Source organism: Balaenoptera musculus, chromosome 11 (genome assembly GCF_009873245.2).
Source record: "Balaenoptera musculus isolate JJ_BM4_2016_0621 chromosome 11, mBalMus1.pri.v3, whole genome shotgun sequence".
In the NCBI taxonomy this organism is placed as follows: domain Eukaryota; kingdom Metazoa; phylum Chordata; class Mammalia; order Artiodactyla; family Balaenopteridae; genus Balaenoptera; species Balaenoptera musculus.
In genome coordinates, this window is record NC_045795.1 from 96,653,677 (window position 1) to 96,667,097 (window position 13,421).

The following is a 13,421-nucleotide window of genomic DNA, read 5'->3' on the forward strand; positions in this document are numbered from 1 at the left end:
TGACCAAATTCTGAATCAGTAGGATTTTATAGATCAATGTGAAACTGAAGAAGATTGTATTCTAGTGTACTAGAGGTCTTCTGGGTGTTTTTTACTCTATTTTGTAAGGAATGTAAAGCTCTCCCTCAGTTGCTAAAGATTCTAAGATAGCATAATTGGGAGGCTGACATGGTGTGTCATCTGGGTTTCTGGTACTGTTCTTTCTAGAGAGTTAGCTATAGCTGACATAGTGGCAGAAAATCTTGATGTTAGGAGGTAATGATGACCAAGTAGATGGGTTTATTTTTGGTACATTTCAGCATTTCAGATGCTCTACAGTGATGAGCATTAGTGGTCTTGTGATATGTTAACATACATTAGAGGATGCAAAAAGAAGAATTGAGTGGCCAGAAAGCTTTATGAGAAATACATACTTAATAGTGAAAGCGAGTGAAGAACTGGTTGGTTGATGTCGTTAACTAATACCATTCTTCTTCCCTGAACCAGTAACTTAAATACTTGACTTTTTGTCTACTTTCTACTTTCTTTCGCCTTTTTCCCTCCTCCCACCTTCCATCAATATTAGTTTAGAAATGAATAACACCAGAAGCCAGTTATCTTAAGACACTGTTCTCACCTCTTTGGCTCCGTGGGGCTCAGGTACATCCCTCATTGTACTGCCAGTCCCTGAGTGTAGTGCACGGTGACTCGGCAAACCTGATGAAAGGCTAAGCAGGCAAAATAGTCACATTTGGCCAGTTATCTAATTCTGACTTTCCCAGTATTCTCCTCCAGAAAGACTTTAAAACAATTTGGGGAAGGCCAGGATTCTTTGGTAATCTGGCATGTATACACTGGTATTACGTGGGACCTTTACAGATGTTAATGGCTTTCTCTCTTCTACTTTCATCCCTCTTACCTATTCTTATTCACCTGTGCCCCCTCACTTCCCTTCTTTTCTGCCCTTTGACTTTTTCCTTTCTCCCCTACCCCATGTCTCCGTTGATTTTTATTCTTTCAGCTTTGTCACCGAAAAGACCTGGACTTGACAAAAGTAGGCTACCTTGACTCCAACACTAACAGCTGTGCTGACAGACCTTCCCTGATCAGCTCGGGTCATTCTGAGCTGACTCCTCATCCCTCTGTCGGACCCACCTCTGAGACTGGCTTTACAAGCAGGAGTGGAGATGGACATCAGACCCTTGTGAGAAACTCGGACCAGACATTTCGGACAGAGTTTAACTTGATGTATGCCTACTCCCCATTGAACGCTATGCCTCGAGCAGATGGATTGTATCGAGGGTCTCCCCTAGTAGGGGATAGGAAGCCTTTACATTTGGATGGGGGCTATTCCCCTGCAGAAGGGTTTCCCAGCAGATATGAGCATGGTTTTATGAAAGACCTCTCTCGTGGATCCATGTCACCTGGTGGCGAAAGGGCTTGTGAAGGAGTCCCATCTGCCCCCCAGAACCCACCACAGAGGAAAAAGGTAAGTGTTTCACATTTTATAGGCCCTTTTGAAGAACTTTAACTGAATAATTCAACACATATTTACTTGAGTTACCACTGTGTTTTCAGCACTGTTCTCAATGTGAGGAAAATGAAGATAAGTAAGACGGTCTCTTGGGATGTCTAGTGAAAGACTGTTTTAATATAATTTGATGAGTGCTGTAAATGTTAAGCAAATTCAAATGCCTACCATGTATGTGCCATACACATGGCTAGGCAATTCAAAGGATATAGCAGTGAAAAAGAATAATGCTACTTACATGTTTTATATAGTACTTTTCATGTTCTAGGCACTGATAAGCTCTTCTTATGCATTTAACCTCACAATAATCCTGTAAGATGGGTAATTTCCCATTTTGTAGATGATGAAACTAAGGCAAGTTGAGTAACTTGCCCATGGTCACACAGCTAGTATGTGGAAGAGCCAGGACACTACCCAGGTCTGTCTGATTCCAGACTGCACGCTCTTATTGCCACCATGCTATATTGCCTCCTAGGTTCCGCCCTAATGGAGCTTATAGCAAGTGAGACTGAGCTTAGCAGATAATTATATTAATGATGAGAAAGGAGTTGTTCAGATGTGATGAGAACAACTGAACAGGAAACCTGACCAAGCCGGATATGTGGAGGGTACTTGAGAACAAACAAGAGGTTCGTAGCCAAGTTTGAGGGGTGGTAGAGTGCAAGGTGACAGGTCACTGATGTGGCTGATCTCAAAACCGGAAGTAGGAATCAATCAGCCAGCAAATTGAGGGGCGAAGATCTTACAGAAGAGAGAGCAGAGCAAGTAACTGTGACACTCCGTTGAGTGGGCAGCAGGGGTGTGATGTGGTTGCAGTTGAGTGTTGCTCTGGTGGCAGGTGAATAGTGGGGATAGTCAGGAGGAGAATACAGAGGTGGGCAGGGCCAGCTCTCAGAGATCTGGTTTGGGGCTTGACTTGTAGGTGATGCCTGATCTATAAATTACAAAGCCAAGACTGTGCTTTTTTTATGTCTGTGGTTTTCAACTAGGGGCATTTGGAAATGCAAAGGAGTATTTTGAGTTGTCACAGCAACTTCCATTTACTGGTCAGAGCTAGAGGTGTTTAATGTTGTGTGTGTGTGACAGTCTCACATAATTGCAAAATGTCTGTGATACTCTTGTTCAAATGTAGCCTAGTGGCTTTTTGTCTTTGCATTACAGTGAAATACGTTACCAGAATTTATTAACCCCTTTCCATGATTGTGTATAGAAAATGCATACACAAAATTGTCTTACTTTGTGTTTTTGTTATATTTTACATTTGAACAGAAAAATGAGAGCCCTAAGTGGATAAAAGAAGGAGGAAACACTGGCAGATAATCTGTAATAAAATAGCATTGCGGGGGAAATTCCCTGGCGGTCCGGTGGTTAGGACACCGTGCTTTCACTACGGATCGAACCCTGGTCGGGGAACTAAGATCCCACATGCTGCGAGGCGCAGCAAAAAAAAAAAAAAATAGCACTGGGTTTAGAGTACTGTTGCATGAACAGCACTGACTAGCAGGAACAAAAGTGGAAACAGTCTTTGGATTTTTGGTTTCATTTATTATGTGCAAAAGTGATTGAAATCATGATCTGTTATTTCAGAAATATTGTTGAGCACCTGCTGTCAACCAAGTTCTGCACTGTATGTTAAAGATAAAAAGCCAAATAAACTTGGTCTTTGCCCTTGTAGAACATGACAGTTTACAGGCATACAAGACATTGTAATAGGTCGAGAGGCAGTGTAAGCACGGTGTGCTGTAACAGCAGAGAGGAGGTGTACTAGGCAGGGCAGGGAGGAGGGGTTTGTTGTGGCAGTCAGGAAAGAATAAGGCAGAGGAATGGCAGATCGAGGAGAAGTTTCCAAGTACAGGCTTTCTAGAGCCGGCTTGCTAAAGTATAAACAGGAAATCATTTCCTTTCTCCTTTTACACTAGTTTCTCTATGTGTAAAACAGTAACAGTAATAAATCCCTGGGTATGTCTTGAAAAACTGAGCACATTTAAAAACACTGAAGCATTGGCTTTTTCTTCTTGGTTTTGTGTGTGTGTGTGTGTTTTGTTTTGTTTTGTTTTCAAACAACTAACTCTAGGGATTTCTGGGGAGTGAGGAAGATCTATCAGAATCACCTAGGAGACATTTTCAAACTACACAAACTCCCAGCTCTTCACCTTCCCTTTTCTAGGTGCTACCGTTGTTACAAATAGCTATGATAGCACACTTTTGTTGAAGGGAACTGTAACCTCACAGGTTTTTCTGAAGGCAGAATAAAGGTTGAGGTCTACTGGTGAATACCATTTTTCAAAAATGCCATCTCCTAGTGTATTCTCTTTTCCTTACCAGTTTCTGACTGATTTAAATAAGTAGCTGTGCTCAGGTCTCTCTCACACTTGGAAAAGTCACCTGTTGGTGCCTGCTTTGTTTGCATGGCTTGCTAGCAGTTTACTAGGGTTCCATCTTCTTTCCCCATTGCTAGTGATCCACTAATGATGTCTAGCTAGGGTCCTATTTCTTCTTTCCTTCCTAGGTATCCCTGCTGGAGTACCGCAAACGGAAACAAGAAGCCAAGGAAAATTCTGCTGGTGGGGGAGGTGACTCTACACAGAGCAAAAGCAAGTCTGCAGCTGGGCAAGGCAGCAGTAACTCACTTTCTGACACTGGTGCCCATGGTGTGCAGGGATCCTCAGCCCGAACCCCATCTTCCCCTCACAAAAAGTTCTCCCCGTCTCATTCCTCTATGTCTCATTTGGAGGCAGTAAGCCCATCGGATTCCAGAGGCACTTCATCTCACTGCAGACCTCAAGAGAGTATCAGCAGTAGGTGGTAAGTTTATGTTTGATGCTTTAATGATTAAATTCAGGAGGGAAGTAAACATCTAGGCTCTTTACCTAAGATGTATGGAAACACTTATCTGAGAAAGCCAGCCAACAGTGCTATCTACCCTATTCAGCTGATTTAATAGTATCAGCCACAATCCACCAGCCCTACAGAAGCAAAGAATTGCCACCGAGCCTGCAAAACAACATGTTGGATGGCATATAGCTGTGGACACAGTGGAGTTATTTTTTTCGCTGGGCACTAACACTGCCTCTTCTGTTTTCTCATTTCGTGTGAAAGGTAAGTCAGGATTTGAGCTCAGTTCCCCTTAAATTAACAACAGATATCTCAGTTCCACACGGCTAGCATATACAGAGAGATATGACACGTTCTGAAAGGATTTGTCTGGTTTAGGGGACACCGCAAATAAATAATACTAATGTCAGGTACTGAGTATCAAATGAGTGAAATAAAGAATGAGGCATTTCAGGGATCTTGAACTGAAGAAATGAGGTCTGAGAAAGGAGAGACATGGCTCAAGGGAGTAATGTTCATTAATCTGTGAAACATTAAACTACTACCACGTGCCAGTCACATGAGTTCACAGAAGAGAAAATTAGCATTTCAAGATGGAGGTTAAAAGAAGTAGACAGCTTCAAATCCCCCTTTTCCTCAATTGCTTTTTTTCTTTAAAAGTGTTTATTCTTAGGTGCCTGACATAGTTTGAGGCAGAGAAAATACCTTGTTTTAAATTGGTCCTGAAGAAAATAATGTTTAAAAAGAGGGTGTTCTAAGAAAATACGTTGTACAGTTTTTTGTCAGAGCTTTGTTTGTTCCAGCCTCTTATTTCTAAAGTCCTGTGGCATAAACCTACACACCCTATTGCCTTCACAGGATGGTTCCCACATCAGTAGAACGACTCCGAGAAGGAGGGAGCATCCCCAAGGTCCTCCGAAGCAGTGTGAGGGTGGCCCAGAAAGGAGAGCCTTCTCCCACGTGGGAGAGTAACATCACAGAAAAAGACTCAGGTGAGCCTGTGGCCTTCTGCCAACCAGGTACAGGGACACGAGCCCGGCTCTACACAATGCACACCAAATGCTGGGCTGAGGTGCGTCCATTTCTTAGGCAGTTGGGCTCCCGTTTCTGCAGAGTTCCAGCTCAGTCTTGCTTTCACTCTTTTGGGCTACAGCATTCTTAAGATCTAGCATTGCTTGCTCTTTGTCTGCTCTTTTTTCCCAAAGGATACCTTTATGTAACTCATCTCTCCAAAGCCCTGGGAATCACCTTGATGAAGGATGAAGAGAAAAAAGGAGACAGAAATCAGATCAGGCATTTAAACCACCCCATAATTAACCACTCCTTTTGCCCTTCTGGCATGCTGCACTCACCTGATTTGTCAGAAAGAGAGCGGCATGGGTTGGTGCTGGCATTGGTGACTTGAATGAACAATGGATCTCTCACACTTATTCTAATAAAATAAGTTGATTTTGTATTACCTTCCAGACCCTGCAGATGGTGAAGGCCCAGAGACACTGAGCTCAGCACTCTCTAAAGGAGCAGCCGTTTACAGCCCTTCCAGATACAGCTACCAGGTGAGACAAGAAAGTGCTCATCTCTGGGCATAAGAATGTGTTCTGGGTTCCAAATGTTTTGTGATCCTGGCCATCCTTTGCAGTTGAGATGCCGTCTTTGCATATAGTTTCAGCAGCTTTGGAGATAAGTCATCATCTGCTCACCTTCAGGTAATAAATCATGCCAGAAAACTTAAGTGACCAAAGACAGCCATTTTACTGTCCTTGGTATCCTAAAAAGAACAAATGTTTAAGAAGATGAAGAAAAAGAAAAAGTAGGATATTTTAAATATTCACAAGCCTAAATGGCTTAAATAGGGACTTTTTCACCTCCTTATGCTTTTCCTCCCAACTCTTTCTAGCTCCTGCAGTGTGATAGTCCACGGACAGAATCACAAAGCCTCCTTCAACAGAGTTCCTCCCCCTTTAGAGGACATCCCACCCAGTCTCCGGGATACAGTTATCGAACTACTGCACTGAGACCTGGGAACCCCCCTTCTCATGGTTCTTCAGAATCCTCCCTCTCTTCCACGTCCTATTCCAGCCCTGCCCACCCTGTGTCCACAGACTCGTTGGCCCCATTTACGGGGACACCAGGGTATTATAGCAGCCAGCCACATTCTGGAAACAGCACCGGCAGCAGTCTTCCAAGGAGGAGCTGCCCTTCTAGTGCTGCTAGCCCTACCCCGCAGGGCCCCTCAGACTCGCCGACCTCAGACTCGGTTTCCCAGTCCAGCACAGGAACTCTGAGTTCCACCTCCTTTCCTCAGAACTCTAGGTCGTCATTGCCATCAGACTTCCGGACTATCAGTCTGCCCAGTGCTGGGCAGTCAGCTGCCTACCAGGCCTCCAGGGTATCTGCGGTTTCCAATTCACAGCACTACCCACATCGAGGGAGTGGGGGTGTGCACCAGTACCGGCTCCAGCCACTGCAGGGGTCGGGGGTCAAGACTCAGACAGGACTTTCCTAGGGCTTCTGGATTTGGGCAAACAGAACTTGAATGAGCCCATAGCTGCTTCCTTCCAGCTGCCTCTGGAACCTAGGCCGAGCATATTGCTGGGGGAGGGGGTACAAGGTGCCAGAGGATTGGGTCTGGTCAACAAGAAACAAGACTTGTGGTCGTGACTGGCTCTGGCCTTGGAGAAAGATGTAAATCTTGTCTGAAGCAGAGACTATAAAGAAGTTTCTCCCTGCTGTTAAGGGTACATTGTTGACAAGCAAATGGTGTTTCGGTTAGTAATGGTTCTAAGTGCAATGAGTTGTGTTGAAGCCTCCGTCTCCCATCCTTGCCTGTATCCTGTAGTCACTTGTGCAGTGAGGACATCTTTTTAAATCAAAAAAAAAAAAGTTTTCAAAGGAAAAAACGGTGAAAAGAGCCAATCTCAAAGCCCCAAGCCATCTGAGTAGTGTTAGGGTTTTATGCACTTAAGAAAAAAGGTAGGTATATAAGACAACCATTCCAAAAGCAGTTATCTGGCCAAGATGTGTCCACCCAAGAATATTCCTTACCTTTGTCTTAGAAACACCAAGAAAGAGGCAGGGATAGTGAAGCTTGGAGTGTGCTCTGACTGAGGGGTGCCTGGATCTCTGAGGAAGAGCTCATGGTCAACTCTTGATTATTCAGGAGCAGATTGTCCTAGTAGATTGTCTGAGCCCCCAGCTCGTACCATCCCACTCCCCTTCCCCAAGCTATTTCACAGCTCAGTAATCTATGAAGTAAGTAGGCAAAGAAAAGAGATATAACTGAGATGGGCCAATTGCATTGCTACTTATCAGCTTTTGGCAATAAATTTGATTAGGAAGGGTCCCAGGTGGTTTGGGAATTCTTTGAATTTTATTTTTTCTACTCCCAATTAATCAGGAGTTGACGATCCCCTGAGTAGGACTGCCTCCGTGATTGGGGAGCATGCACTTGTGACTGCAGGGTAAGAGTGGAAAGATACGTTTGTGGAATGGCACCGACAGGACTGCGATTGTGTGTGGCATGTCCCACGTTTCTTTGGGAGATGCTTATTTGAGAGTGGCCCAGGTGAGAGTGTTATAAAGCCACCCACACACCTAATAACACTGTTCTGGATGAGAGATGAGAGCAGACTGGCTTCTCCCCATCAGTGCATTGTGCCTGTTGTACACCCCTGCAGGAGCCCTGGAGCCAGCCAGGTGGGGTACACAATCTTTTTAAATTCCATACGGTTGCCAGCTTATTTCCTTCACTTGTTTACTGTAATATCCGGCGTGTTTTTATTTATCTAATTTTGTATTCAGTTATAACCATGGTAGGGGTAGCAGATATCTGACAGGTGTAATCCCTGGTGCTGCAGTGGACCTTACTTCTTTCTTTTGGACAAGATAATACTGTGAGTCTCCCTCCTTCCTTCCCTCCAGTTTGTTTTCTCCTTTTTTCCCTCAGCCTCTTACATCCCCTTTCTTTCTACCCTCTCCTACAACTATCATATGCACAGTCTTCTCTCTTTGTGTGTGACTGTTACAAAATTTCACTTTTTCAAAATTGAAATCAGGTGTTTGCTCAAATGAGGGGAGATTTTTTTTTAATGCTGAGACTTCAGCAGAATACTTTTTTGTTTCCCCCACAAACCCATCAGTCTGGGAGAGCGTTGGGAGTGGAAATCATGTTGCCTGGGATGCTGGTTTCTTTGTATATTATATAAAACGTATGTAAATGTCTCTCCATTTGGGCTGGGGTTTGCATTCTCCCCTTGTCTGTTAACCGAGGGGAGAGGCCAGCGGGCAGGCGGCCCTCACCCTGCCTGGCACGTGCAGAGACCCCAGCCACTCTGTGTGGGCAGGGTGCTGTCAAGACCAGACCTCTGGGGGGGGGGGGTGGGGGCGGGGGGGGGGGGACTCTTGGAAGGGAAGAAGTATCACTTCTTTCTCAAGTGGAGTGTTTACACCTTGCTGTAACATTTGAACTTTCACAAGAGATGTAATAATTTTGATAATAAAATTCTTAACCATAATAATCATAAGTTGAGAACTTCTTTGTCCAGTTCTGTGACCTTGCCTTGCCTGGTTTTCCTAACGCTGTCCTTACTTGAAGAGAGCAAAGATGGACCCACATTCAGGAAACTGTGCTCTTGGTGTTGTTTTGTCCATAATGGGGTCAGGAATACAGACTGATCTTCCTTCACCATTTTATGATTAAGATCAGGCTATAATCCTTTACTAAACAGCTACTGAGTGCTAGGCTATATGTAAGGTGCTGGGAATATGAAGATAAGACAGCCTCCTCCTCTATTACTAGGTACGTTGCTTTCGATGTGATATAAATATTAGAAGCTGAACTGTATTAAAGAAATAAGCAAGTGCACCTTGTATACAACTTCACAGTTAACCAGGCTCTTCCATTTATGTCATTGGTTGTCTCATTCATCCTTAGAATATGTTAAGGTAGGTATATTATTCCCATTCTATAATTTTTTACTAGTTTCAGAGGATATAATGTGTCCAAGATTTCTCTCTTCTAAATGGCAGGCTCCAACTGACAGTCTTGGAAATTTTGCAGTTTACCCAGGAAACAAAAAGAGATAGCTAGAGATGCTTTGAAACTGACTAGAAATCACTTAACTAGCTGGAAAAGTATATCATACCAGTTCTTGCCTTAAAAAGCAGTCTGGGCTTTTAGCCTTCAGGCATCAGTTTGATGGTGCATGGTTCTCTGTTTACTAAAGGTCACCCTGAAGAAAAAAATGCACTATTGTCCAAATGGAGTAGGCCGTTTACTTTGAAACTACACTGATAATCAGTTCATCAGCACAGCCTTCATAACCTGCTATGAGGCTCAGAGACAGAAAGGTTCCTGTGCTGAAGATGAATAAAGGAAACAGCTTGGAGAAAAAGCATAGTTATTGAAGGAGATGGTGTTCCCCTATAACTTTTCCCTGCTCCTACACTCAAAACTTACTCTGAGATACAAAACCTTGGGCAACTTTATAGGAAAATTACACATCCCCATGAGCCTCAAAACACCAATAGCCACAAGACCTTCATGGTATCACGTTCTGTTCCAGAGGAAGCAATGGTGTGTCTGATGGGTCTCAGAACTCCAAACGAGCACTCACTTGGAAGTTCAGCGAGCCAATTTGAGAACAACAGTCAAACTAGAAGGGATTTGCAGTGCGTGCAAAGGTGCTTGGGTAAGTCTGAAGGGGCTGGAGCAGTCTGGGCCCAAGAAAATTCTAAACAGCAAAGCTCCCAGGACAGAGCTCCACACTGAAAAGAAACTCCTGATAGAATCCAAATTGAGCAGGAGAGGTGGAGGATCACATTAAAGTATTTTGAATGAGTGAAACTAGGATTGTCCATAAAAGTGTTAAATAACTTACCTTGTTCTTTAACTCCTGAGAGAAACAGTTGGTCATAGATTGTTCTGCTGGGGCTTCCCTGGTGGCGCAGTGGTTAAGAATCCGTCTGCCAGTGCAGAGGACATGGGTTCGAGCCCTGGTCCGGGAAGATCCCACATACCGCAGAGCAACTAAGCTCGTGCACGGTAACTACTGAGCCTGTGCTCCAGAGCCCAGGAGCCACAACTACTGAAGCCCGCTCGCCTAGAGCCCATGCTCCACAACAAGAAAAGCCACCGCAATGAGAAGCCTATGCACCGCAACAAAGAGTAGCCCCCGCTCGCTGCAACTAGAGAAAGCCTGCACACAGCAACGAAGACCCAACACAGCCAAAAATAATACAAATAAATAAACTTGTAAAAAAATAAATTGTTCTGCTGAATGTCAACTGCTATTGTTTGCACAGTCCATATTTTAATATTTTACACACACAAAAAAAAATGTGCTGTAAAACCTTGAAACTAGAAAAAAATCATGCCTCCCTTTATTTACCCATAAAAATGGATAACTGAAAGTACCGTAGTCAAATTCCAAACAGTTACAAGAAAGGAGCAGAATAATATCCCCACAGATAAAAGCATGCTAATGAAATAAGACAGGAAAAGGAAATAACAGGTATACAGATTGGGAAAAAAGAAATGACTGTTCACAGAGGACATAATTGTCTTATAGAAAATCCAAAAGAATTGACTCCCCCCCCCCCAAAAAATAAAAAAATGCAACTAATAAGCAGTTATAGCAAGGTTGCAAGGTATAAGGTTAATGATACAAATGTCAATTGCTTCCCTATATATGAACAACAACTGGAATTTGAAAGTTTAAACAATAACATTTGCATTAGAACCGAAAAAATGAAATAGGTATAAATCTAACAAAATATCTAAAAGACCTATATGGGTAAAACTACAGAATTCTTGATGAAAGAAACCAAAGAACTAAATAAACAGGGATATTCCATGGCCATGAATGGGAAGACTCAATGTCAGGATGTCTGATCTCAACTTGACCTTTAGATTTGTAATCCCAATCAAAATCCCAGCAGATAGGGCTTCCTTGGTGGTGCAGTGGTTAAGAACCTGCCTGCCAATGCAGGGGACACAGGTTTGAGCCCTGGTCCGGGAAGATCCCACATGCCGCAGAGCAACTAAGCCCGTGTGCCACAACTACTGAGCCTGCACTCTAGAGTCTGCGAGCCACAACTACTGAGCACACGTGCCACAACTACTGAAGCCCACACGCCTAGAGCCCGTGCTCTGCAACAAGCCACCGTAGTGAGAAGCCTGCCCACCGCAACGAAGAGCAGCCCTCGCTAGACGCAACTAGAGAAAGCCCGCGCGCAGCAACAAAGACCCAACACAGCCAAAAATAAATAAAATAAAATCCCAGCAGGTTATTTTGTGGATATCAGCAAAATTATTCTAAAGTTTATAGGCAGCGGAAAAAGACCCAGAATAGCCAACACAGTGTTAAAAGGGAAGAATGAAGTCAGCCGGCCTTTGAGACTTACTATAAAGCTACAGTAATCAAAACAGCATGGTATTGGAATAAGAATAGACAAATAGGTTGATAGAGCACCCGGAAACAAACCCACACAAATACAGTCAACTGATATTTGACAAACAAGGGCAATACAGTGGAGAAAAGATAGTCTTCAACAAATGGAGCTGGAACAATTGGACATCCACGTGCAAAAAATGAATCTAGACACAGACCTTAAACACTCTTCACAGGACTTCCCTGGTGGTGCAGTGGTTAAGAATCTGCCTGCCAATGCAGGGGACACGGGTTCGAGCCCTGGTCCGGGAAGATCCCACATGCCCATGGAGCAAGTAAGCCCGTGTGCCACAACTACTGATCCTGCGCTCTAGAGCCCGAGAGCCACAACTACTGAGCCTGCATGCCACAACTACTGAAGTCCTCACACCGCATCGAACAGTAGCCCCTGCTCAACGCAACCAGAGGAAGCCTGCGTTCAGCAACGAAGACCCAATGCAGCCAAATAAATAAACAATTTTTTTTTTAAATGAATCTGCCTGCCAGTGCAGGGGACACGGGTTCGAGTTCTGGTCCGGGAAGATCCCACATGCCACGGAGCAACTAAGCTGGTGTGCCACAACTACTGAGCCTGCGCTCTGGAGACCACGAGCCACAACTACTGAAGCCCACACACCTAGAGCCCATGCTTCGAACAAGAGAAGCCACCACAGTGAGACGCCCACGCACCGCAACAAAGAGTAGCTCTCACTCGCTGCAACTAGAGAAAGCCCGTGCACAGCAACGAAGACCCAACACAGCCATAAATAAATAAACAAATAAATTTAAGGAAAAAAGCAAACAAACAACTCTTCACAAAAACTAACTCAATGTATCACAGACCTAAATGCAAAACTATACCTAGACAATAACAGAAAATCTAGAAAACCTTGGGTTTGGCGATGACTTTTTAGATTCAACACCAAAACCACCATCCATGAAAGAAATAATTGGTAAGCTGGACTTGATTAAAATTAACATCTGTTCTGCAAAAGACACTAACAGAGTGAGAAGACAAGCCACATACTGGGAGAAAATACTTGCAAAAGACATCTCTAATACGGGACTGTTACCCAACATACAAAGAGCTCTTAAAACTCAACAAGTAAACAGACAATGTAAAGCAATCTTAAGATTTAGTGCAATTCTTACCAAAATTCCAATGGCATATTTCACAGAAATAGAGCAAACAATCCTAAAATATATGTGGAACCACAAAAGACCCTGAATAACCAAAGCAATCCTGAGAAAGAACAAAGCTGGAGGCAGGCATCATGCTTTCTGATTTCAAACTATATTACAAAGCTGTGGTGATTACAACAGTATGGTACTGGCATTAAAAAAAAGACACATAGATAAATGGAACAGAACAGAGAACCCAAAAATAAACTCACACATATATGATCAATTAATTTATGACAGAGGAGCCAAGAATATACAATAGGGAAAGGGCAGTCTCTTCAATAAGTGGGAAAGCTGGACAGCCACGTCTAAAAGAATGTAATGGGACCACTATCTTATACCATGTACAGAAATTAACTCAAAATGGATTAAAGACTTGAATGTAAGACTTGAAACTGTGAAACTCCTAGAAGGAAACAGGCTGTATGCTCCTTGCCATCGGTCTTGATGATGATTTTTTGGAT

The 13,421-nt window shown here is 43.5% G+C and overlaps 1 protein-coding gene across 17 annotated transcripts in view; it reads left to right on the forward strand.

Annotated features, from left to right (window-relative positions):
* SETD5 (SET domain containing 5) overlaps window positions 1-7,257 on the forward strand; it is a 79,233-nt gene extending 71,976 nt beyond the window's left edge. For 12 of the 17 annotated variants that reach the window (XM_036870281.1, XM_036870278.1, XM_036870284.1 and 9 more), the window contains 5 exons: window positions 1,001-1,468; window positions 4,020-4,315; window positions 5,204-5,337; window positions 5,813-5,901; window positions 6,243-7,228. In XM_036870281.1, coding sequence (XP_036726176.1) covers window positions 1,001-1,468; window positions 4,020-4,315; window positions 5,204-5,337; window positions 5,813-5,901; window positions 6,243-6,851 — 1,596 coding nt within the window. In that variant the 3' untranslated portion in view covers window positions 6,852-7,228. Of the gene's footprint in view, window positions 1-1,000; window positions 1,469-4,019; window positions 4,316-5,203; window positions 5,338-5,812 lie in introns of all 17 variants that reach the window. The other 5 variants (XM_036870277.1, XM_036870289.1, XM_036870293.1 and 2 more) reach the window with 4 other exon arrangements.
* Window positions 7,258-13,421: the final 6,164 nt, after the last annotated feature.